We start from the raw sequence: 27,245 nt of genomic DNA on the forward strand, positions 1-27,245 counted from the left end.
TTATGTTTGATTCATCTCAAACTGGATGTAATAAATCTTATTGACAGGAAACCATTATTTTTCAGATCTCACCAGTAACATTAAACTATAAGGCATGTAGCAGTTTCCCTAGTTTCACAATCTGTTACCACAATTGATTTACTATTCTTGTCTACATAAAAACCTGAACTTCACTTCTGTTGAGCTTTGAACTGAATGCAACCTATAGAATATGGCTTATTATCCACTGATTTCAATAAACAATTAAGTCCTAAATTATAAGGACAAAACATTATTAGAATTTTCTTCATTTTGTTATCACTGGTAAGTTTCACATATTATGTACAATATATAGTTGAGAATAAATGATACTTCACCATTTTTAAAAATTTTAAATCACAAAGTTATGGAATGGTGTTGCTTAAAGCATGCAGTATATGCATAACAGAAGCAGACATGTCTTAAATTAGAAGATTTTAAGAGCACTTTTAATTCATTTTGTAAAGACTGTTTTACTTATCAAAGCAAAGCAAAATATGTACAAATCTGTATATTGTACCTAAATTGACATTCATTCAAACATCCCTCACTGAATACAAATATTACATTACAAACAGCTTTTAAATAAGGTGCTCGTTCACAATTTACAGAATTCCTCCTACTACAGATTAAGAGTCTAAATCTTTATTATCTGCAACTGTTCTCTGATAACTAGATTCCCCTTTGGAGATAAAGATTTTGGATCAAATGTATAGAATATCCATTTTATTAGAGAGATTTTTAAAGGTGTAATTAGAGATTGCATAGGTAGGATGTGCTCTGTTGAATTCTAGAAGTGACACTTTTTTTAAAAAAAAGGGCATTTGTCTGTGAAAATATTTAATTTTATTTTTCTTATAGTATTTGAATATAAGAGCACCAGAATATGATGAATTTGTAACATTTTTGAAAGATTGAAATGGAATATTAAAGGTCCATGACTCTATAAAGCTTGAGCCAAACTTTTTAAGCTAGCAGCAGTTAATGGGAAAAGCCCCTTCATCATCCACTCAGAGTAAGAACTAATTTAATCCAGTTTTGTCTCCTCACAGAGAAAGCAGCTGTGCTGCAGAAAAATGAAAAAAATGGAGAAGAGGGCAAGGAGGCAAACACAAAAATAACTTGAGATGCCCCAGTTACTAGTTCCCCTGAATGCCAAGAGGCTTATTTTAGTAAAATCTTTACTGGCCATTACAGAGGCTGTGACAAACAAATGCAATACAAATGCAAGAAAGCTTTTTCTTAGATATCATCTATTCCTTCAAATAAACATAAAAAATTAAAGTATCTCAACCAGCTATTTTTAAGTAACGCTGCAAGAAATTTTTCCATGTGGGCAATGCAGTCTGGATGAGGTTCCTGCACTTTGAAGAGAGGCAACATTTGTTTGAATGACAATGAAACAAAAGTAGTAGAGAGTAAGAACAGTGAAATAGTTGAAAATAAACATAATTTACATAATTAAAGCCAGGTACTTCATCCATATTTTGTCCAATGACTTTTTCTACTTTAAATATCCAAGTTGGAATTATATATATATTCTTGCCTTTCTAGAACAGTTCTGAATGCAGATTGGCTTCATTCTGCCAGGTATTAAATTAGTGGTTGCTTCTACCAATAGGTACAAAGCCTTCGTTAACTTGTTTGTTGGAATAAGACTTTGAAATTCTGTAGCTCTCGTATACTTGTAGAAAGTCTGTGAGGAAGAGAAGGGAAAAAAAGATTGAATCTGGGGAAGTGCGAAATTAAAAGGAAGCTCTTCCTGCTTGAAACACCAACTTGAAATTGGAACTCTCTGCTTTAGATAAATCAGCAATTTGACCTAAAACTTAGTGATGCAGTTGGTTAAGATAATTATCCACCATCAACAATATGCATGTGCTTGATGTACTTGAAGTCTAAAACTTTTTAATTTGACTAAGATGGATTATATCCTCCTTTTATTGTGAATGGTGGCACTGTATAAGTTACCATGAGAGGGCTTTATAGCTTTCAAACACTGTACATACATATTTTTTAAAGTCATTACCACACAAGGAAAGATAGCCCAGCCTCTCATTACATAGCTATAACAAATTTCAAGGGTAACTTGCCTTCCAAATGCATTCAGAAGAGCAACTATTTCTTGCCGTGTCAATTGAAAACCCTTTGATGGACTGTTCTCAGAAAGGTTCTTTATTTCTTTTTCAGAGAATAAGATCTTCAAAGCAGTTCCTAAACCTTGAGTCTAAAAGAGAACCAATATATTAAATAGCAAGACTAAACACCCATTGATTAACAACTTTGGGCACTTCTACATTGCCATCATTTCTACTCCCCAACCCCCCAAAAGTGGCCTGAAAACTAATTATGTCCATCTCCATTTCAGTGACTCAGACCAAGAACATGGGAGTGAAAGTCACAACCATGCCCCAGGTTGGGGCGGGTCTTATATCAATAAAATCCTCTCACTCCCACTTCACCTAAAAAAAAGAGAGAGAGAAAAGGAAAACCTAAGCAGATTGGCTTTTTTAGAAAGCTCCCCCAAATCTCAAAAAAGGGGAGAATGGATAACGGCTTGTCAACTTCACCTCTGTTTTCTTGAACTGGTTTATCAAGGGGGATTTGTGAGGTTGGCAAACCAGCATTCCTGTTACAGAGCACGTGAGTGTGGCTGAAATTCATGAGCTGAGAGGTGGGGGAAAGCAAGAGTTTCCTCCATTAGAGAATTGGTCCAACCTCAACCTCTACAGAGCTCCAAAGTTTTCACCTGAAAATCAGCTTCCAAATACTTTTGAGGCAGAAGTTGACTCACCTGTGGCAGAAAGGCAAGCATAGCACAAATACTTTGTGTGAAGGTGCCCTGAATTTATAAAGTCTTTCACAAAATGGTCTTCATTTGCTAATTGCATATTGTTTTGCTTTCAGTTCAGTTTATTAAATTAACTATTGAATGAGGAGTTAAAATTTCATTTTCAAGGAGTTAAAATTTCATTTTTTCCTATGCAATATTTTAATACAAATATTGAATAATATTTGCATAATACAGTATGTATTCCTACCATATGGAAAATGTATTGTGTAATTGGTGAAATGCATAGCTTGAGTGTCATAATGTAATGAATGTGAAACAGCTGGGTTTGTGGTAAAGCTAAAATTTACCATATTGACATTAACCAGCCACAGAGATGCAGAGTGTAGGAAACAGTGATAGCTTACCTAGCATGGGAAACTGTTTTGCTATTTAAGAATATGTTAACCTTAAAACAAGAAAAGACATCACATACCTGCAATTTCCCCCATAACCGACATTTATCACATCCAACACAATCCATTATGCGAGATATGTTCTTGAAATGTAACCTGAATTCTTCCTACCAATAGAGAAAAACATGTTTAAAACCTTTTCTGATGGCATTAGAGATTCTAAAGAAGATGGTGAGCCAAGAGTTGACACAATACTCTCTTCTCTCAATGTTTTTCTCTTCTTCCTAATGTGTGTATCACCTTCTCCCTTTCAGAGGTAATCATTTAAGCCTTCTAACCAATAATCAGTTCAAACCATAGATTGCAAATCCACTTTTAATCTGATGGCAAACTGGCTGAGAGCTATCCATAGTTATTTTATAAATTCCATGTCAGTTTCACCAAGTACTGTCAGCTTTGAAAAAGATAACATTTTTGCACTAGCGAGTACATGAGTACAAGCTAGTAAAGCATTCCTCCTCAGCAGCATCCACAGAATCCAATTATTTTGTCAAAATGGTGAAATGAACATTGTGATGGTGGAATGCAAGTTCTGCCCTTTTTGTACATGAGTGCAACAACATATCTACAAAAGAGGTGGAACTTGTGTTGCAGTGGCCTAACACTCGTTCTATCTTTTGACCCCCACCCCTGGATGCTTCTGCTCCTGGTGTTTTTTCATATTTGGGGTAAGACAACTCAATGCATCTCTAACAGTTATTTAAAAGGCATTTTGAATAAATTCTAATTTTCTTTAATACTAGTCATACTTATTTTTTTTAATAAGCATATTAAACAAGTTTCATTTTTAATGTAGGAAAAAGCTTATAACTTGGCATTTACCATAAAGCTATAAAATATAGCTGTAAACCAACAAGTAGTAATATGAAAGAGACTCAAAGTTATGCAGGTAGATAGCATGACAGAGATTCTGATTAATGACATAACCTACTGGCAATACTAATCCAGAATCTTACATTCTAATGACTTGCTTGCTTGCTTCCTTTCTGAAATGCTACTTAAATTTGTAAGAACTTAAAAGTAGCTTGGTATTCAGTGATGATGTTGGCTCAGATAGAAAGCAGAAGAATCAAATGCACACACAAAAGCAATACAGAATTCTGAGCAAACAATTAAACATGATTTAATCTAAAGTTTCTCTTGTTTGCACAACTTATGTAAAATTATCAGTGAAAAAACTATGTTTACCTTTAAAGATCTGGCCTCCTTTTTGTCTCCGGCAAACATGGACTTTTCATCAAAATGCATAGGGAAGGACCTAGATAAATTAGATAACAAGTTAGACTTATTTTTGAAAATTGTTTAGATACTATTGATAATGCTCCACTTCCTACAATGACATGAAATATCTACAATATCTAAAATGATTAAAACTATGGCTCAAGTATAAATTATACATTATAGACATGTATAATTGGACATGTGGATTGTCCAATTCTATAAGCAATGCCGAACAGTTACTTTTATGTTTTTTCTCAAAGGATTCTTAACAAATATTCCAAAAGAAATAACAACTCGAAACTTTTCATTACATAGCAGTTTTAGCCACAGCTCTCGATTTTGTCTTTCTCTCCAATTCCTTTCAAAAACCATTCCTTTTCTTATGTGGTGCAATGTCTCCTGGGATTTGTAGTATGTCACTATATCCCTCCCCTTGTTAAATAGAAATAAACAAACAATTATAAATTAACTCTTCTGATAACAGAAAATATCATGATTCCAAAAATATAGAGAGAACTCCATACAAAACTACATATGCACATTGTGATATCTGACAGATCTTTTAACAAATCTGCTACTTCTAGCTGTTGTCCCCAGAGTGAAGTTGTCAGCCCAATAAAGTAGACTAGACTAAGAAACCAATGCCACAGAGGTCAGGACTACTTTTATTGTAACAGCAACAGTAACAGAATCTTGCAAATCTGAATATGCTTCCCCCTCCCTCACTTTATCTTTTTCTGAACTAGGGAGGGGCTTGTCTGAGAGGCTTTCTCAAGGTATTTCTTGGTCCAGGTTCAAACCCCTCTTATCTGATCATTACCTTGGTAGTGGTTTTTCCTCATATCCTTCAAGGCCATTCCCTATGCCCTCTACTGAAGTTCACCTCAGAACTTCCAGCTTTTTCCCCTGAGCTGTTGCTCTCTCTAGCCCCAACATCCTGCAATGCAGAAGGCTCAGCATCCTAAGACACAGCAGTCGTCCACATAAACAATACAGTATTACAGACTACTAGCTCACTGCATGTAATGGTACGTGGGAACGATCTTGAGAGGTGGGGGGAAGAAATGCTGCCTAGGGAATGATTAGATAAAAGGGGGAGGAGCCCACAGCTGAATAACAGGCACAGAAAGAAACTTAGAAAGGATCCACCCTAACTTATCAGGCTGTAAAAGAGACGATGGGAGATTTGTACTTTCAGTCTTGTAAGACTCTGTTAATGTAGCCTTACAATAAAGTAGAATTAGCTCATTGTGTTTCCTGTTTGGTCTACCTGGGAGGCTGACACTGCATTTCATCTGACATGGCACGATCTCAGAAGCTTGACATTTCTAATCAAAACGTTACCATCTTTGGGTTAACTAATCCAAAGGAAGGCTCAGAAATGCCAAAGGATAACATAGTCAATGTTCTTATATGTTGGCTGAAGTTTATCACCAGCCAGTTTGTTAGCAACCTAATACCAAGTCCCTGTATTCTTTAATCGTATGCGTGATATCAGCACATTTCATTGGTCCCAGTATTTCTGATTATTTTCTCTGAATCAGCTGAATCATCCACTTTCATTTGAAGACAGAGACCAGAAAGGTTTAGTGTCCTAATTGGTTGCCTTCTTTGAAGCCCAATGTGGAATAGAATGATATGCCAATAGACTGTAAAATCTTAGGTACTGGTAATTCCATTTTTCATTTCCTTCCCTCACAGCGTGCAGCTTACAGAGATGTTTTCAAAAAGCGATAAAAATGTTCCATTCTTTCTGTTATTCTTGGGATACTAAAAAGAAACACAGATATACTGAATCCCACAAGACTGCAAAGAGGTTTGAAGCAACGTGGCCCACAAATTGTTGGGTATTGTCTGTAACCACTTCATAATGATATCCAAAATGAGCAAAAATATCATGTGGTACGCTGATGATGGCATTGGCTGAAATATGTGGCAACTGCCTCCAGCTACATAAACACATATGCTTGTTGTATGTGTCCAACAATATCAGGGTCCAGTTTGATCCAAAGATGAAATGATGGTGGAAAATAAGCACAGGGTTCATCGCCATGTAAAGAACTTGTAAAGACTGAGTACATAGAGGGCAAAGTTTTTGGCCAAAATTGGTTCCAGGTCTAAAATCATCAACCACTTTATTCTTTCAAGAACTTGTGCTGTGAAGTAACACAAACCCATGATTGGGTGGAGCTGACTTTAAGCAAACACATTTGTTTTTGTTAGTAATAACTAAGTCCTTGCTTGCTTGCAAATACTACATAATGAAATTTGTGGCAACTAAAATTCTGTGCTCTCCGAGTTATCAATTACGATCTCTAGTTGCTTTCCATTAAAACGCATTTTTCTTCAGAATCCACAAAATAAACAAACTCCCCCCCTTTCTGATGTCATAACAGCCCTTACAAACTTAGTCTTTGCATGTAGTTATTTTACATCCTTGTTATGGAGGCATCCCTAGCTTTCTTATAACAAAATATTCATTTTATTTTTGCAATATAAGCAGGTAGCGTTTAGTGCAATACATTGTTCTCTGGAATGGTGCAACAACTGAGACAAAATATACAGCTGAAACTAGACAAGCAAACATAATAGAAAAAGTGGAAGCTAAACCTTAGCATGGGTATGAGTGTGAATACCTCAAATTCAAAGGCCACCTGAATGAACCATCATATCTTCTCATCCTCATACATCAGCCATCCCTTTCTACTGGACTTCAGGAAAATCTGCTTGGGAAGGGACATAGGGAACTCACCTTCTATCAATCCCATTAACTGTTTTTTAGGCTGAATTTAATTGTACAAGTAGTCGTTATTTATTGACCACAGTTGGGACTGGCAACTTGGTCATTAAGTGAAGTGGTCACCAAGTGGAAATCACATGATCGCGACTGTGCTTCCCTTTTCCCCCACTTCCCCGCCCTTTGGAATGGTCACTCCTGGTGCTGGGATAATTAGCAAGAAGGGAATTAATGTTTGTATTTACAATCATTGGAGAGGAGGGTATTTTAAGAGAGTAAACAGGCACACAATGGGGAAAATATATTGAAGGGAATGCGCTAGCACCAGCAGTCCCAAGCATGCTTGGGGCTGGGAGCTGCAAGTGCACTAGGCAAACAACCGGTGTATTCCCCATTGTGTGCCTGCTTACTCTCTTGTAATCCTTTCCACTCTGCAATGGGGGGAAAATGAAAAAAAAATGGGTCAGGCACAGGAGAGCTTGCCTAAAGAGATTGCTTGTTTAAGCAATCTCTCCTGTGCCTGACCCTTTTTTTTTCCTTCCCTCACAGAGCAGAGAAATTGCTTAAACAAGTGATCCCTTTAGGCAATTTTTCCTGTGCCTGACCTGTTCCCCCCTGCCGCCACCCCCCAGAGCAGAGAGATTGGAGAGAAAGGGAATTACAAGAAAGAGTTTAGAGAGGAAGGGATTATAAGAGAGTAAGCAGGCACACAATGGGGAATATACTGGCTGTATGCCTAGCGTGCTCACGGCACCCATCCGGCACCAGTGCATTATTTTTGATGTCTATTCCTTCCTCTCCAATCTGCAAGTAGGGTGGGGGGATAAAGAAAAAAAAATGGGTCAGGCACAGGACAACACATACTGACTGTAGTGGCGATCATGTGACTGAGGGATGGTGTAAATGTTATAAATGTGCATCTTGGTCACAAAGTTATTTTTTCAGCACCATTGTAACTTTGAACAGTCATTGCACAAGGCAGTTGGTAAGTGAGATCTACCTGTAATCTTAAAGATTCCCTCCATATTGCTTGAACTTGAACAATATATAGCTGTGAATCAGATTTTCTTTTGCATTCTCTCTAAACATTGAGCAAGAAGTTTAAACCCCCATGTGTCTTTGCACTCCAATCATTTCCCATTTACACATTGTACCACTACTGACCTAACCATGCTTTGAAAGGACTGAATGAGATCATATGCTCAGGAGTTGATAGCTCATAAACACCAAATAAGAGATAGAGAATGCATCAGGAGGCAGAGTTAAGTCTCTCTTCCTCCTTGCCAGGATTACTCCAGATCCTCTTGCTGAATGTAGTTTTAATTTAAGGTAGGCTTACAGCTATTTTAATGTTGCAAATATAAAGAAGCATACAGCTAGTATTCTACCTAAATGTTTGCTCAGGAGAAAATTTACTCCCACCCTTCAACATACAGACCAGGAGCATACATCAAGGAGGAGAGGTTGGGAAAAACAAACAACAACACATTTAATGACTTGCATACTTTCATCCAACATCCTGGCACAAGTGTGTAATTATGGCACTTGCGCAATAACATAATTGCATGCAGAGTGTTATTTTGGTGTCACTACAATTTGATGTCACTGTGCTGCTAATTCAGATGAATAAACACAATATGATTTGCAATCATTAGACCTGTTATTTTTTAAACTGTATAAAGTTAATTTTTTTTTATATTAAAGTGCAATTTTAAAACCACTTTATACTTGTTTGGCTACCTGCATTTCTTCCAGCCGTCATAATCCTGGCTACTTAGCTCTCTTTGCTTCAAAACATCTCACTATGTGACTAAGAAGAGTAGATCAATAGTATGCTGACTACTTAAATCCGCATGTTCTCTTTTCATTTCGGACTCAAAGAAAACCGGTATTAGTTATTTACACAATTTAAGCAGCAACTGGATGCAAATGGGACTTTCATTTGACAATTGTTGTTTTCTTTTCTGGAGAGCTAAAGAAGTTCTTCCTTTCCACTGCAGGTGTCCTTTGGATTCTCAAACTGCTTCACACATCCTGCTAAGCCAACGTTGTTTGTTTTTTTTGTTTTGGGGTTTGGAATTAATGTATTAAGGAAACCCAGCCAACTGTGGCTGATCCAATAAGTTATGGTTAAATCATCATTTAATGTGATATGTGAATGCAACCTTATTTTTTATGCCTGTTTTAATACCTTCATCTTCATGCAATTCTCTATACATCTTCTGAAATCAACTTTATTCAGTTGTCTGTATCTAATGCATTTTAAAGGTGGAGAAGAAGAGCACACTTACTTTGTATCTTGGAAGATTTCTAACAAGAGAGACTTAGTTTCTGTATCCTCCTGTGAATTTCCAGTATAAAGGTCCACTACTGAACGCTCAAAGTACGATGCAACCTTTGACAATGCACGCAGCTCCACCAAATATAGGAAATATAAATTTTTTAGCCGTCTTGGTCCTTCACTTTTTGTTTCAGTAGGGTCAAAACGATGGGTGAATTCTTTGACATTATGTCCCCAACGAGGTCTTCCCCATGTTTCTGAACAGAGAAAACAATACTTTAAAGTAAATATTGAAATTATTTGTATGGGAATAGTTGAAAAATTAGCTTCCCACAATAATAAAAAGATATGGAGCAGTATTAAAAATCGCAAATACCTTCAAGTAAATAGTTTGCACAAAGATGTACGTTGATACTTGCATGAAGTCCTGAAATAAGTTTATAGAATACACGTTTCTCAAGACAAAGCCCTAGATGAGATAAAAATATTGTTAAAAACTGAATTAATTAGAAAATAAGTCAATAATCCAGTTAGTGGGAAAGTATGATTTTGCTATAATAGTTCCACCCTTCCAAATCCCTGAAGAAACTGGAAGCGTTGCTTTTTGAGACTGGTAATGTCCCACTGGACAATATACAAAAGGGAAATTTTGTTCCCTTCAGCCTTTGCAGCTTCTGAAGATCAGTTCTGGAGAACTGGTGGGCCTGTCTAGAACAGCATAGACAACTGCAGGAAGAATCTGTAAAGATTTCCTCTCTCCGCTTCTACTAATAGGATCCCCTAGCAGATCGAACACTTTCCATGGCTGGCAGAATCTTTTTCATTCACTCAAAGCTAAGCTTGAGAAACTAAAAAATAAACCATTATTTCAAATTCTGCCTTGCTCCCACTAATCAGTTTCCAAATTTGGACATCTTGTGGAAAGTGCATTGCATTTAAAAAGGCCAATGGATCTATTCCATTAGCATGCAAAGAACAGAAATGGACAGTCCCCAAATCCAAAGTTCATTACAGTTCTGCCACATAATGGGAAACTATGGTTTTGTTTTATATTTAAGCCACACAAGATGGATCCAAAGTTGGATAAATGGAAGGGACATGGGTGAACATAGCCAGATTAGAGAAATTGATAAAAGCAATCCATTGATAATATATACCTTGCTTATAAAGAATATAGGAGACATTGTAATATTGTAAATTTTAGATAATATTTACAGTGCTTGATTTGAATAATGAAATCTGTACTATTATCTTTTATTCAAAAAGTATAGTAATAATTTTACTATTTATTCCATTTCTATGTGAGTGTGATTCCTGGCTCCTATGCAAAATTGATCTAGAGCTTAGATGTTAAAAGGGCTGAGCAAAGCATTTAAAACAGGTGCTTTGCAAAGCTTATTAGAGTGAGTGAAACACTTCTCCTCAAAACACCAAGCCATCCATATCCTCTTAAAAGCTTGTGCTATTGTTTCAAATGCTATCCTGGCACATACATGCAGAGAATTGGGAAAAGCCTTCAAAATAGCTGCACTGGCTGCCATGGCTGCTTTAAGACTTTGAAGAGAGATGTTTTTCTTGCATTAACATGTTATGCAAGACATGTCTTTTAAAAGAATTACAGTATTAATTTCACCATTAAAAGTGTTCAGTAAAAATGACCAAGCCTTGCAAAACCAACAGTTCTTTTTTAACTAACCAGTTGGCTGTTGCATATTCTTTTCTGGATTAGGAATGCATTCATTAATCTTTAAATTTCTCAGAACTCTCTTATTACACAGACAGTTTGTAGTTTTTCATTAGAATTTTGGCATGATACCTAATTTACCTTCTAGCCATGTATAAAAAGATTCTCCTGTGAACACAAAAATAAGTAATTTCAAACAAGGCTTTAACATATCTAATAAATAAACACTTTCAAAACCGAAATTCACAGCATACTCCAAAACACACACCAAAATTATCTAGGCCTATCAGGTAAAATTTGTGATAAAACGGAATCCTGATGTATCACCTTCAGTGCCGCTCACTTAAATTCTCAAACATCAATTTCTCAATTTGAGAAAAAGGGTTCAAATGGTTTAAATCTGATTCATGCTTACTTCAAAGCAAGTCATATGAAGTCAGTGGAATTTACATAAAGATCCCTGGAATGTAACTGTACATCAGGAAAGTTAATTATCATTCTAATGTACTTTGCTGGATTTCACCAATGGAATAAAGATGCCTAGAGAATTACAGTAGTAGTCTGTTTGAATATTAATGGAAATTGTCTATGTATATCACCAATTATTACGCATCTCTGCAACATCTGTTAATCATAAAAAAAGGATTACTAGTCCTAGATAACATTTGTGTTCCAAATTTGACCAATGAACTTTTGTTATGCAACTTTTTTCTTTCTCTTCCCTACTTCATCTCTCTCACTGAAATTTATCCACTAGGTATGATGATATTTTAAAATTGTAATCCTGGCATATTTCCCATTCATTATAGTTTTTTTTTTCCAGAATCTTAAACAATACAGTGAAAGAATATTATGTCACAAAAACTTACCATCATCCTCTCCTGAAAAAAAGTTATAAAAGATAAATATTATAATTTATTCCATCTTTATGTCTGCACTGAATATCAAATATATATTTGTCAATTAAAAAAGGTCAGAACTTTCTGATTTATAATTAACTCCTATATTGTTTTTACTCAGGAGTTAAAGATTCAAATAGTGATATAATTGCCATCCATAACAAAACAGGAGAATACTGGCCCAAGACTGCAGATGATCTCAATTTTTTACAATAAGTTATTTCTTCATTCTTTTTGTTACAAGTTATAGGTCACTTTAAAAGACAGTATTTTGCACCTCCCAGAATAAAAATCTACAATTAAACAACATAAATTAAGAACAGGAGATTGAATGCAGGTTTTTACTAAATCATTAAAGTTGCATTACTTCTGATACTTGTTGATTTAACTGAAAAACGGAAGTGATTCCTTATGAGGAAGTGCATCCCCGTTTATATCAAAATAACAGTTTGTAGGAGTATGCTTTCAGATGTATGCTTTCTGATTATGCACAAGTACATATATACATAGGTCTCAATGCCTTTCATTAACTGATGAATGTATATTCATCACCTTGAGTTTTAACATATATTAAAAAAAGTTTGGATAAAATAATAATAACAATAATAATAATAAAATGTTTTACTTAACAGCTATGTTGAATATTCTGTTAATATTCAACCTATAGAACTGTTATACAGGTAATCCCTGGGTTACAAACACCCGGTTTAAGGACGACCCATAGTTAAGAACAAAGCCTACTATAGCAAATTTGAGTTAAATGCACAATAATTCAAGTTAAATACGCAATGGTTTGAGTTAATTACACAATACTACTTATACAGTATTATACAATAACTGGGGACCACCTATATTACAATTACAAAGGATTTAATGACTCACCCTTGGTTGGTGCCAATGGATTTAGTGGACGATATACAGATCGTGGCCTAATAAGAAAAATATGACAATTTATGTTTTGGCAATTTAAGAAATTTTAAATTTCAATCTAAAATAATTCTGCCCTCTATTTCTACTTACTTGAAGCAATTTTCTTCATAGATACTGTTCCATACTCTCCATGCAGAGGGCCCTTTGTATCCAGTGTACCGTTCTGGATTCAACAGCAAATCTACATACTGAGCGTCAGGTGATCTCTCATCTAACAATGGGGAAACCCCCCCCCCTTAATTATAAATTGAAACATGGAACTTATACACACACACATTCAGTATAAGGAGCTGTGTTGATGTAAAAGATCAAATTATAACAATAGGATACAGAAGCATTTATGAGGAAATTAACATCTACATTTAATTCTATATTTTTATATTTTAAATGTGAATATTGTAAATAAAATATAAATTAAATTTAAATGTCATAAATATTTGTAAAATGTAAAATATTTATATTTTATTCTATATTTATATATACAGCTGAACAAATAACATGTGCAGAACATGACTATGTTTTTGTACTGAGCAGCTGGAACTTATCTTGTTTTGTTCTATGTTGTATGGGTTTTTATTATTATTATTATTATATTCTGAACTGCCCAAAGTTGGTTTAGAGTCAGACAGCAATGAAATTTAAAACAATAAATACAACAGAAAATCTGCAGTAACATTTTTTGTAAAATGTTAAAAAACATGAAAGTAATTAGGTACTTTTTACAAGTACTACAACTATTAGAAACACCAATAACTGTTATTAATGGTGCTTGTTTTCTCTGAGTCTTAAAGACCCCAATCTGATTTCCCTGTTCATTCAACTTTAACTGTGTTTGCCTAAAAAATGGAAAATAATCAAATATAAAAGCAATGTAGCTATGTACCTACATGCATACAGTTCATGTACTTGGAAGAACCCTATCATATGTCCTATCAGTCTTTTCTGAAAGGCTGAATATTGCCAATTCTTTTTTTGTTTGTTTGTTTTCTTTCTTCAGAGGACAAAGTGTTACTATTTGTCAGAATGCTCCTTATAGTATAGTGCCCAAAACTGAACATGAAAATGGGATATCACCAAAGCAGGAAAAAAATGGAATGATTGCTTCCTTGATTTGGAAACTGTATTTCTGTTGATTCAGCCTGAAATTGCAGTTGCTTTTTTTGCAGCCACATCTGCATATTTTGTAAGTATTCCAATTAAAGAATACAGCTTTGGACTGTATCTTGTAGCAGCCCACTCAATACCTTACTCCAATTTTATGAAGAATCATTGTTGACCACTTTGAGTATAATTTTCAAGCTAACTTTGCATTCTCTTAATTGCCCTGCCATCCAAGCTACCCTAATATTAACATATTAGATTAGTAGAATTTGCAATTCACAGTTATACTTAACATTAGTCAAGCCCAAAGGCTCATTTATGTTTGGAGGATTATTAGAAATGAAACTATTTTTAAGAGCATTTAACACATTCTGTTTTTAAAGTACATGGATGTTAATTCTAACTTTGTTTACTTAGTTATACAGTGATGAATATATGGCTCAAATTTTACCATCCAATTCACAAAAATGATCCTGTGAATCATCATATCTGGCCCAGTCAATGAAAGCTTCTTTACTTTGGTTACTGTATGAAAGAGAGAAAGAAAAAAAATACTAGCTAGTGGACTAAATGCATTTATTTTTATGCAACTTTTTTTCCCCAAATAATTTGTATTAAAAGTTTTGAATAAAACAATAAAAGATGATACAGATGAAAAGAAAAGAAAGAAAAGGCAAAAAAAATTAAAAATGTATTTAAAAAACCCTGCCCCTGCAAGAAAACACTTCCCACTCTCATCATGGAAAGTATAAACAATTCCCTAATCTCCTCACCTATTCTTAGTTAAGAAATATAAAACTCTTCATCCCATAACCCATTTCTTAACAATAGGCAAATCAAATAAATAATGTCTTCTTCAATCCAGTTACCAGCAAAAGATCCAAACAAAGCTCTAAGATTTTAATATTAATTAACATATATAAAACTCAACATTTCACATTGCATCTCTTAACTATAACAAAATCCCACTTAAAAGTCATAAAATGGTCCCAATATCCTAATACAAACAAAATAAAATAAAAAGCCAAGTTTAGCATGATAAAAAGAGACCATTTCTCCTTTACAAAAGACAAGCCCCAATACACAACATTCCAAATAACAACTTATCCCATTCAAATACACATTCCATATCTCCACGCTAATAGACACATCTAAGTTTCACAAATATAAAGTAATCCCAGTATCCTAATATAGACAAAAAACTAAAGTTTAATGTAACAAAGAGAAATAATTTCTCCTTTAAAATAACAAATTCTCCAAACTTCCTTACTTCAAATAAAGAGAAACAATTTAATGTAAAGCCATATCTTGTTCTTTAACATCTCCATTTGGGAGCAAGCTGTTCTCAAGAAGACACAACATAGCTGACAGTTCATGACAGCAGGTCTCTATGCAGTTCTTCAAAGATGTCTCTAAATGCCATTATAAATTGCTTTATGAGAAACTCCATTCTCATAAAACAATTGTTCTTTTCCACAAACATACTTTTATCTTTTTTAAAAAATAGGTTTCAAAATCTTAATATTCAAAGTCTAAAACTCCAACGTTTTCTGAGCCCTTAAAACTTTCTGTAGCCAAAACCTTGTCTTCCTTTTTGCTGTTTATTTTAAGTTTTTAGAAATTATATAACTAGATCTTCATATTCTTATATTTAGGACTGAAAGCACTTACTCACCCAGTGTTCCCAGCCTTGCCATTCCAAAGGTGTCTAACTTTTTAAAATTCACTGATAGGCAATTTCAAAAAACAGTTAGCAAAGGAAGTGCATGAATTTAGTGTCCTTTGAAAGGCTCCATTTGCAGCTGGAGCAAAAATGGTGAACTCCCCCCATCTCCCGATTTCCCCTCCCACCCAAGATCGGTGTCTGGCAGTCTCTTTGTGAGGAAAAGGCACAACCATAAGGAGAAACAGCTTGGATGGAGACGTCCGGAGGAATAATGGTGGATTGAAGACGGGTCCGTTTTTGTGGAGCTGACAATCACAGTGGATTAGAGGAGCTGATGAAAGGTCTGGCTCTTTGGAACCATTTCCGGACAAAGGAGATGACTGGATCATCCACAAGTACTCCTTTCAGGCTCCTGTGACGAGATCTCAATTTAGCAATCTCCAGCAGGTTGAGTGCTCTGGAAGTCGCGGGAAACATTGAGCCCAAACCGTGGTTCAGAGCCTCCAAAGAGACACTAGATTTGCATTCATTTCCTCTTTGAATTAACACTGGAAATTACTTATTAACAATTTATTTGGAAATTTAAAAACTTCTGAAAGGCAAGTTGCTGTACACTGGGAAAATTTCCTTCTATCTCTGAAGAAAGAAGATTTAAGTAAGTTTAAATATTAAAAAGAAAAACATGAACTTTTGGAAACAGTGGGAGGGAGTTAAGAATGCTAACTGGGGACAGTTAAGGAGCCAGATGGATTTGCAAGAATAGTTGTTTTTTTTAATGGACCGTTTTAAATTTTATAAAAATACAGCAGAAGATTTTGGACTTAATTGTAAGAAAACCTATTGTGGGAACGTTCTGGCTCTGAAAATAAACAAAATATAAGACTGGCTTTAAGGGTTAACTGGAAGAAACCAGAGAGCAGAGAAAGTTATGGGTTAGAATGTAAAAGGGACCTATTGGAACTAGTTTAAAATATATATGTTACTATTATTGATATTCTTTATGCTTATGGAGATAATTTTTTTATGTTTTACTTATTAAAGAAAGTTGAAAGTCAAAATGTAAAATAGTTTTAGTTATCTAAGCTTAAAGCATATGGGTTATTATTACTGGTACTCTTAATGCTTTTGCTGCGTAAGATGCAAGATTAATTTTTTTTTATAATTTGGTTATTGTTTAGTCATGAGAAATGGGAAGAAGGGTTTTTTTTATTTCTGTAATATCAAAGAAGGTATTACGTTACTGTAAATGCTTACACTTGTCTGGAGGGAGGGGGAAGTCACTTTTTATATGTCTTTCTTCTTCCTTTTTCTTTTTCTTTCTTGTTCTCTTTCTTCGTTTTTGTTTGTATATCTTTTCCAATTTTGTATTAGCTCTGAATTACGTAAGACTCTAATAAAAATATTACCCCAAAAAAAGGAGAAACAGCTTGGGCAATCTTGTGCCTATCTCTTTGATCCAGAGAAGTCTTCAGTCTGCCATCTTCCCTTGGAAGCCCCTATTTTTATACAACTCTCAACTTCCATAAAAATCAGAGATCATTTAGTATTGTTAGGATGAGCCTGAAAGAAGTATCTGTTATAGTCCCAACAAGCTTTTAGGGCAGCTCATAAAAACACTAATGATTAAAATTAAATTGATCAAGACATCTTAGAGAATAAGAACAGCATAAAGACCTATATTATTTTCCATGCAGTAACAGAACAAGCAACCACTTTATATAACCATTTGCAATGACTATTAGAGCTGCATTACAGATGCACCAGAATTAGATTTCATATTTACGCTACATCTGTTGTACTAAATAACTGACTTCTCATTATTGTTTTGTAATTTTTTTTGTAATACTAGAACCATCTGACCGAAAGTAATAAGGGGGTGAGGAATGAAAGTGAAACTGAAATTCATGACTATATATTGCTACTAGAGTACAGTTTTGAGAAATTAAGAGGCAGTTATTTAGTAGATTCTGTCAGCTCTCTGTTGCTTGTATTTACCATGTTTATAAGTTGAATTGAACTGATATAAGTGTTTCAACCAAAAAGTACATCAAATATGAAAACGTTTTGTTTCTTCAGAACATAGTGAATAAGAAATATGGAGAACTATTAAATAAGAGTTATCCCTTCCATTAACACTGAAAGCAGGCTTACCTTAATGTACTATTAATTGCACCCAGTTTGTTAGCCTGTTCACAGTCTTCACGTTCTTTGGTATGGTTTGCTGTCTTTGAATACTGCAAGACAGAATATGTAATCTTTATATATCCCTTACAAATATTTTTAGATAAACATTTGCCACTTGTTTATCTAAGGCATTAATGGCTTAACAATAGGACTTAATTTTTCAATATATTACCATTTTCTCTTCCAAATCCTGAAGCTTCTGTTGCATGTGTTCCCCCAAATCCTTCATTGTACTAAAGAATTATGGACCATAAACCCTTAGTCCCATAAATCCCAGACATGTATGCATTTTTAAAAATGTATGAAGATTACACAAAGAGTTTTCTGAGCTTTTAAGGCACCACAAGACTGTATGCAACGTTTGCTTCAAGAGACTAACACAGCAATAGAATAATATAATTATTCCAGTGCTTGCCTTATATTTTTCTCTAGACAATTCCTTAAGTTATCTTTTAAGGTAGAATCTACATTATGTTGTCTCTTAACCAAGTTTTTATCCTACTAGGACAGTTCTATTCAGCCTCTTCTTACCTCTGAAAACAGAACAAAAGGGGGAAGGGGGGAGAGAGATGTCAACTGTGTTTCTATGGCAAGGAAGCATAATGAAATTGTACTGCTGCCAGCTACAACTTCTTCTGTATTAGAAGAGAAAAACAGTATACAAACAGCAAGAAGAATGCCCCACTGATTTTGCCACTGACTAACACAGCACAATGTTATGTCAGAACTTGGGAGTGGCGTGAGTAGGCAGCAAGCCCTAGTATTTAAACACTTTCTATTTGTTATGTGTATGAGTTCTAAGAGAGGGGGAGAGATTATTTCAGAAGAAATTACTTACTTTGTTAGCACTTCCAGCTTTAATTCCAACTGGAACTTTACTCTGCAATAAATACAAGTAATATAAGCATTTTATCGTTACTTTTTCTCAAGCGATTTTCAACCCCCAAATTAAATGAACTAAAAAAAATGCAGAATTGGAGCCAAGCAGTCAGGAAGACTAGTTGTGTGTTAACTCCACCAAAGAATAAACTGACTCTTAAGAAACATTTCACTTATGATCTGACAAGTTTTGATGTCTGTACAGTACGCCTATTCTAAGGGAGTCAAATTCAACTGAATTAAGGACTTCCCTATAAAATGTTTAAGAAAAAGTGATAAATCCAATTAACATTTAAATCAGAAACACTCATGCTATAGCCAAAGTCTACATAGCATTTATGCAAGAGAATGTGGATTTAAGCCATCATTCTGTCACTGACATCTACTTATATAAAATCCTCACAGTAACAAACATAAACATTAAACATTATGTTGTCAGGAGAATAGTCAATACAATAGAAGAGAATATATGTAGCTCAGGGCTGAACTGTGGAGTCCTTGGTACTCTCTGAGTGTGGTTGTTTGCTTGCAGACATTTCATTACCCAACTAGGTAACATCATCAGTACTAGTAAATGTGGGTGTTTATATACAGTAGCTTGTCCTACCAGTGTTGGTGGGGATGTGGTTTTCTCCTTGGTAGTTCTGTCATTAGGGTAAATAGCCATCAATAGACACATAGAAATAAACCATATTTACACACCATTCAAAAGAGACAACAAAAAGCTAAGAAGGAAACAAAAAAGGCCAGAACACCTCCCCTCCAGCAGCCAACATCCAGATAAGTAGGGACTAACACCAGACAAACGATACCCTAATCAAGGAACTACCAAGGAGAAAACCACACCTGCACCAACGCTGGCAGGACAAGCTACTGTATACAAACAGGGAGAAAACCCCATACTCACTAGCACTGATGATGTTACCTAGTTGGGTAATGAAACATCTGCAAGCAAACAACCAAGCTCAGAGAGCACCAAGGACTCCACAGAATAGTGAATATTGTCTCAGCTTTTTCCTTTGCTTTGAAACTTACCTCAGGGCAAGGCTCTACATGGCAATCTCTGATAGAGCAATGGCCATCATCAGCCCAGAATGGACATGGTCTTTTCAGATTAACCTTGAATAACAATAATTTTTAAAAATTCATATTAACTTAAGACAAATTTTGACTTTAAAATTATGAAATTAAACAAACTGAACAAAAAGGGAAAAGCTCATTGGAAATAATTAGAAGATTTTCTGAGAGCTCATTTGAAAAGGAGGAGGAGGAAGAAATACAGCTTATGCAAAAGATCCAGTAACTCACAGTTATGAATGGATTATCACATTCATTTAAAATTTGACAGTTATAATCCCAAGCAACAAACTACTTCTTATTGTGCAACATTATCGTAATGCCTTTGCTATTAAAGAATAAAACATAAAATGGCTGGTGTGGGTCTTCCGGGCTGTGTGGCCGTGGTCTTGAAGTCTTGTTTCCTAACGTTTCGCCAGCACCTGTGACCGGCATCTTCAGAGTGCAGGAGCACAGACAAGAGCAGTTCTCTCTGTGCACAGAGACAACTGCTCCTGTCTGTGCTCCTGCACTCTGAAGATGCCGGTCACAGGTGCTGGCGAAACGTTAGGAAACAAGACTTCAAGACCACGGCCACACAGCCCGGAAGACCCACACCAGCCATCGTATGCCGGCCGTGAAAGCCTTCGACAATACAATAAAACATAAAGTCTCTAGAAAAATCCAGAATAACTTCACATGACATTTGCAGTGTAACAGATCTCATATAAATATATGTAAAGATAATCTTGAATTTCTAGGAAATTTAAACTTTAAAGCACAGCGTTCCATTTCAAATTATTACTACAGTGCCTACCAGTGAAATGGTAAGAAACTTCCAAGGCCAAATATTTCCTTTTTCTATCATGGCACAAACACTTATTTAGCATACAACACCTGCCTCAATTGATCCTTACCACTTAGATTCTAACTTTTAAAGAATTTTACAATTGCTTAATAGTGTTTAAATCACATCTAGCCTACTGATACACTGCTTTTAATAGAATTCCATTCAAGAGTTAAACAATGCTTTATTTATTTATTCATTCATTCATTCCTTTGCATAATAAATACTCATCACAGCTTACAACAATCCAATTAAAATATTGGAAAAACAAATACTGTAAATAGCACAACCAAAATTCAAGACAAAAATGAAACAACCAAATTGAAATTTTAAAATTGACCAGGGTTTGTTTGTATATCTTTTCCAATTCTGTATTAGCTTTTAACTATGTAAACCTCTAATAAAAATATTATTTTAAAAAACCCCAAATATTATCTATCCTGCCACAGATGAAGTAACCTTCCTGGATGTTAGGCAGCCGCATTTGTTTGCAGGCTTCATGCAGCTGCTTGAAGGCTTTTCCTGCCTATCCCTTGGGCACGTTTGCATACAGTCCCTTTACAGTACTTTGCCAGCTATCCCAAAAGGATCATCTGTTCATGCACACCCAGAGAACCTGGAAACAGCCCCAAGGAGCCTTTTAGGGGGTGCAGCTGCTGCCTAAGGAGAGGCACCATCAAATGTTTTGCATAGCCCTAGTCTTCTCTTTGCCACACTGCCTGGATCTCTTTTTTTAATGTTTAAAATTTTACCTCCTTATTTCCTTATTTCTTCATATCTTATTCCTTATTTCTTCATTCCTTCCTTTGGAGAATTAAAGATAGCTTTCATTCAGTTTTATAGTAATACTGTTTGTCATTTTTACTTTACCTTGTAATACCTGAAGTAATCTCGTTCTTGCAGTTTCTGTATTTTGGGGAAGATCTTAAAATTGTTGAAGTCATCTATGCTGTCTATGTCACATAAGCAATCATCAAGTAGTCCTGTTACCTATGAAAAAATATATACCAACTAAATATTAAAGTTATTTATGCTAGAGATTTAGACTGGAAGAAAAAAGGATTAAAAGATAATAAAAGGTACCAACAATTTAGGCAGGAATCTAACTATTTTAACTGATCCAATTGTTATATGTAAAACCTAGATCTAACAAAGGGGAATACATAGCTGAGTCTCCTTACTTTTAAATAAAAAGCAAATGTTTCACATTTGGTCTTTTCTCTCTTCATTATAACACACCAAATGAATTTTGTTTTTACCTGTGTAAAACTATCCAGAGTTACAAAAACCAATGACGTTAACACTAATAATTAGCATTAATGTTTTATACAATATTTAACAATGAAAACTGAATACAAAATATATAGCTATATTTGAAATAAGGAGCATTATGTTAAAATATTATTTGAAACTTTTGTCCTGTTCTTGTACCCAGACATTAAAAGGATAAAGTACTTAATTAGATATCATTTGGTATGGGCTAATTAGACAAAAAGTATTTCCAGCATGTATGGAAATATTTCAACAATCTCTAGTTATCACATGAATATTGGGGTGGGGAGGGAACAGTTCTGTGTTGTCAATGAAATATGCTCCTCAAATGAAAATTTAAAAGCTAAAACATACAGTGGTGGAAACCGTACTCAAGAAGAGTATCATGGCAGAGACCAGGGGCATCCACAGGTGTCAAAAAGGTCAAAATGGTGGTCATGTTTGTGTGATTGAAGCCTCGCCTCTTTTTATGTGTGTTGCACAGTTGCAGCCACCATTTTGACTGTCAGAGGCTAATTGATTGGATATCTACAGAGTTGGACAGAAGGCAAATGTGGATCTACTCACTAATCTCTGCTTAATTTGCAGTAGATAAATAACTCCTGTTGCCTAACAACAGCAGCAACGAAATGCCCCCTGATGTGTTACACAAAGCATAAAATTGCAGTGAAGATAGCTTTGGGGAACTAGAGTATATTCTGTGAAAAAAGACTATTAGTTAATTCCAATCAGTTAATTCCAATTCCCCAGGTAAATGTGTATGCTATTACATTAGATCCTGTTGGGTGAATCTTAGGGAAATAGTAAAAGTAGATCTTCCAAGCCTACTTTCATTGCCAATCTGCAATGCAATGCTTAAATGATTTTCAGTAGTCACACCACCAGCAACTGTCTGTAGAAGTCCATCAGGTGGCCTAGGCTGGAACCCACTCATTGCCTCAGTTCCCATCTCTGTGTGTACACTGATAGCCTGCTCACTGCCTCAGTCCCTGCCCCTCTGATGTGTTGACAGTAAGCTAATGAGAGCCTGCTTGCTGTATTAGACTCACCTTCCCACATGTGCCCACAGGCAGCTGGTTCATGGGAATAGATCAGTGGCTGAAAACTGGTTCTTTAAGAAGTTGTAATCCAAGTCATAATGTGAGTGTTAACATTAATACAACTGCCAATACTGAACAGATCTTAAGTGCAGTTACTGACTATAAATCCTCATCCACTGTGCTATATGAAATGAAGTTCTTGCAAATGTAAATAGGACATATGATGAGGAATTGCTGAAAATGGGATTTCAAGAACACTGAACTCTTGATGAGCATGTTTGTGCTAAGAGGTGTTACTATGGCATGTGATGTATAAAATAATTACATACTTAATTTTGGAAGCATGTTTTGATACAAAGTGTAGTTTAAAAAGCCTGTAAAAATGGATGGGATGGCATGCAAAAATAATTATTTTATTTGCCAAAAATATAATTTCTATGCTCTTAAAGACAAAAATGTAGAGTGGACTATTTACTTATTTCTTGGATTTTGAGGCTGCCCAATTCTGAAAAGACTGGGCAGCTTACAATATTTAAAAATACATAATTTAAAGAAACATGACTGGCCAGACAGAATCTCATAAGTAACATTCAAATAAAGTTGATAGGGGCTCCACAAACATGTTAACTGTTAACTGGGAACACAGGCACATCTTAAGATGCTTCTGGAACATTGAAGAGTGTGGGGCTGTATGTTTCTTGGGGAGGATGTTATTCAGAAGACAGGGGCCACAACAGACAGCACACTTCCTAGGTACTGCAAGATGGCAACATTTAACTACAGGGACCCCGGACACACTCATTTTGTTTAATTGGGTAGTTTCTGCATTTTCCAAACATTTCATGATGGCAAAAAGTTTGAGAAATGCTGGCTTAAGAACTTTAAATCTCCGTAGCTCTGTGCAAGGTTGGCAAGTATAAATTTGGTAGAAGAGGTCCCCAGAATATTTCCAGCTGTTCAGTAAATGGACAGGTTGAGTTAAAACATGCTTTAAAGTGCTTTAAAGAGCAGTCAGTAAGAAATAACCACACATTCCTTCAAAGCAGGGAAACATAGCCTTTTTTACAAGGAAAAAAATAAGGACACTCACTTCCAATTATGCACTCATTAGAGAGAACAATTAAAATGGGCCAAAAACATTCAGTTGGTAATGAGTAATATGACTCAACATAAGCCCAGATAAACAATTAAATTTAAATTCATACAAGTGCTTATGGTGGTCTTAAGCAACTGGCAGCGGAACACTTGATGAAAACTTTACCCCAGTGTGCCTGGGGTAACTGATATACAAAAAACGAATACAGAGCAAGGATCAGTAAGAAATTAATAGAAAAATTAAACTATCAATATTCTTATGCCTTTAATATAAATAGATTCTGAAAACAATTTAGAATACATGGTAGATAGTCAGTCATTCTATCCCCAAAATCATATTGTAGAGTTGGAAAAGTTAACCAAAATGATAGAGTACTGCAGCAATTATGTTATTCAAAACTTTACAGAGTTAAGGTTTTTAAATCCTTTCAGGTGAAAAAGGAGTGGGAAATCTTATAGAGATGTATAAAATTAAGCACGGTATAGAGAAAATGGATAAGGTTTTCTTTCCCCATCTTTCATAATATAAGAGCTAGGATCTCAAGTGAAACTTAACAGTAGTAGGCTCAAAATAGATAAAAAGACAGTATCTCTTCACAACACATAGTTAAACTATTACATTTGCCTCTGCAAGATGTGCTTTTAACAATGAACTTGGACTGCTTTAAAAGAGAGACATATTAATGGAGAAGACTACTGTCACTGAATAAAACAGAGGACACTGCACTCAAGTTTTGCTTGTGGTCTTCCCACTGATACAGATTGGATTGTGGCAAAAGAATGCTGGACTAGATAGCCTTTGTGTGGTCCACCACAGCTCTTCTTATGTTCTTAGAGAAAGAAAACAGTGTGATTAGCATGATTCACCATAAAGATGTTTACTCTTATGTGAGTCTTGCTCATCCCATTATCATCAGTTTTGGATAGCATCTGGTAAACTGGACCTGCTCCTGAAGACAGCTTCATGAAGAAAATCAATGCATTCTATACAACCCATCTAAAGGCAAACTTAAAGCCCACTTCACACAATATTCCTACGCTGTTTTAAGCAGCTACTACAACAGCTGTGTTTATAAATCTGCACATCACACAGGTACATTCATGAGGGAGATTGTCTCTAGACAATTAACAGGCTCTATGCAACACTGATCATATGTTTACCTGTTTTGTAAATTCATACACTGCATTTCAACAAGGTCCCCCAAAGTGTTTCTAATAGGGAAGCATAGTTAGAAATATGTTTCAACATTCTCAATAGTTTGAGTAAGGCCAGGGGTCTTTGTGTACAGTAAAAATCTTTCATCCTTAAGCAAGCATCCTTCACCTTATGTCTGTTTGTCTTGGAGAGCGAGCTCCCTTAGAAGTCTCTGTTTCCCCATTCCCAAAGAGGGAACTGGATCAAATAACACCTAGCCAGAAAGATGGAGCTGCTGTTGCCACACAGCTCTTCACTCTGTTGACTTTTAAGCAGACTTCTTCATAGTCAATAGTATGACAGAAGCTGCAGTTTACACAAAACACCTTGAGTTTAAAAAAGATAACATATATTAAGCATGCAAAGCTTTCCTTCCTCTATTAGACAAACTGTGCATTTCATTCATAATGAAATACAGCAGAGCTTCCCCCTTTTAACACAAAGGTCCTTCCCTCTCCCTCTCTCTGCTCCTCTTTCCTTACAGGATATAATATAATCCTAGTTGACATTCTCTTGGCTTAATTACAAATCAGCATTAAACACCTGCTAACCTAGAGCAAACGGACCCCCTGAAGGGAGATTTCCAGGAGGTCTTGGCAAGGGAGTGGAGGATGAACCCACTTTCTCTTGCCCCTTTTTGATCTCAACTCCGGCAGGAAGCAGCTGAAAGGCTTGACACCCCAAGCCACTTCAGATCCCTCTCCCTTTTTCTGAACTCCCCGAACGGGCGATTCCTCTCACCTGGGCCTCTATCGCACACCAAAGGCAGCCAACAGTCACCGCTGCCAGCAAGAGCTGCGCCGCCCGATCCCTCTCCGCTGCAGTTCTCCGGACGATTCCGCTGCTGCTCATGCTGCAGAAGCCGCTCGCCGGGGGCTCTGGGGGGCCCGTGCCCCTCGCCGCCGCCTTTGGGCAGCCAGGAGTACGGGATGTTCGGCGGCACCACTGGGGGATGCCTTCCCTGTCCCGACCCCCACTCTGCCGGGAAAGGGACCTGTCAGGCGAGCGGGCGGACGCACTCACCTCCAGCCGCTGCCGCCGCCCTCTCGCTCTCGCCCTCTCGCTCTCTTCTCCCGGCGCCAGCCCACACACAAACACACACACCGCTCGCACCGGGAAAGGAGAGCAGGCGCGCGCCTCACCAGCAAGCGCTTTCCTTTACATAGGAGGAGGAGGAGGAGGAGCAGTAGCAGCAATCACAGAGCTTCGCTCGCGCAAAGCTTCTTGGGAAACGTAGTACACCCACCATCCCTCTTCGCGTCAGCTTATCTTTCGGTCTCATACTGTACTTGAGTGACGAAAGGGGAGGGATGAAAAGACTGGCCAATAGGAAAGAACCACGCGCCCCTTCAAAACAAGAGGAGGCAGTTTATAACCGTCACCAGAAGGGAATGGGCCTAGAGGGACCTTGGGTGGGTGTTTTTGTAGGAAAAGCGGGGCAATGGTTAGCGATGAGTAATGTTTTTGTGCATTATGATCCTATTTCAGTACACTTTATTTGGCATCAGCGTGTAACAGCGGGCTATACATCACCTGCTTGTAGATGGTTTCCTCCTCATGGCTCTTTAGGAATATTTAAATACAATATTAAATTATCTTTCCTGATATTAGGAATTCTATTAATAAAAGTTCAGTGCAACTTTAGAATACTGATGAAATAGAAGAGCTTTTGTGATTACAAAAAATGGAATAATTAATATCACAGGAGGATAGAAGCTTTGAAATATGTTGTAATGCTGGAATTCTAGAATTTTTAAAATACTGTAGCTTTTTAAAAAGACATGTGCACACAACAGCCCAATATTTCTGTACACAAGTTAATGTGTTTAGGGAGGGTGATCAAATATGTAGAATGAGTATATCTCTTTATGATCTCCCCACGTGTGAGATTAGG

General features: G+C 36.1%; 1 protein-coding gene across 1 annotated transcript; it reads right to left on the reverse strand.

Annotated features, from left to right (window-relative positions):
- Positions 1–445: 445 nt before the first annotated feature.
- ERO1B (endoplasmic reticulum oxidoreductase 1 beta) lies at positions 446–26,523 on the reverse strand. Its single transcript, XM_007435027.4, has 16 exons — positions 26,093–26,523; positions 21,620–21,739; positions 19,882–19,965; positions 18,806–18,847; positions 17,935–18,017; positions 14,569–14,642; positions 13,107–13,227; positions 12,969–13,015; positions 12,057–12,068; positions 11,329–11,355; positions 9,880–9,972; positions 9,514–9,760; positions 4,453–4,522; positions 3,285–3,371; positions 2,112–2,245; positions 446–1,714 (listed from the first exon to the last, which is right to left on the reverse strand). The coding sequence occupies exons 1-16, from the start codon at positions 26,201–26,203 to the stop codon at positions 1,654–1,656; spliced, it is 1,413 nt and encodes a 470-aa protein (XP_007435089.1). The 5' UTR covers positions 26,204–26,523; the 3' UTR covers positions 446–1,653.
- Between the last annotated feature and the right edge of the window lie 722 nt (positions 26,524–27,245).

Source organism: Python bivittatus, unplaced genomic scaffold (genome assembly GCF_059951505.1).
Source record: "Python bivittatus isolate LINGU-HERP-01145 unplaced genomic scaffold, Pbiv_v1 ctg000020_np1212, whole genome shotgun sequence".
Taxonomy (NCBI): domain Eukaryota; kingdom Metazoa; phylum Chordata; class Lepidosauria; order Squamata; family Pythonidae; genus Python; species Python bivittatus.

Excerpts from the sequence above, each read along its gene's own strand:
- ERO1B (XM_007435027.4), bottom strand. The coding sequence starts at position 26,203 with ATGAGCAGCAGCGGAATCGTCCGGAGAACTGCAGCGGAGAGGGATCGG. Across the intron at positions 21,740-26,092 it reads GGTGTGCGATAGAGGCCCAG|GTAACAGGACTACTTGATGA; the intron begins GTGAGAGGAATC and ends ATTTTTTCATAG. Across the intron at positions 19,966-21,619 it reads ATTACTTCAGGTATTACAAG|GTTAATCTGAAAAGACCATG; the intron begins GTAAAGTAAAAA and ends TTGTTATTCAAG.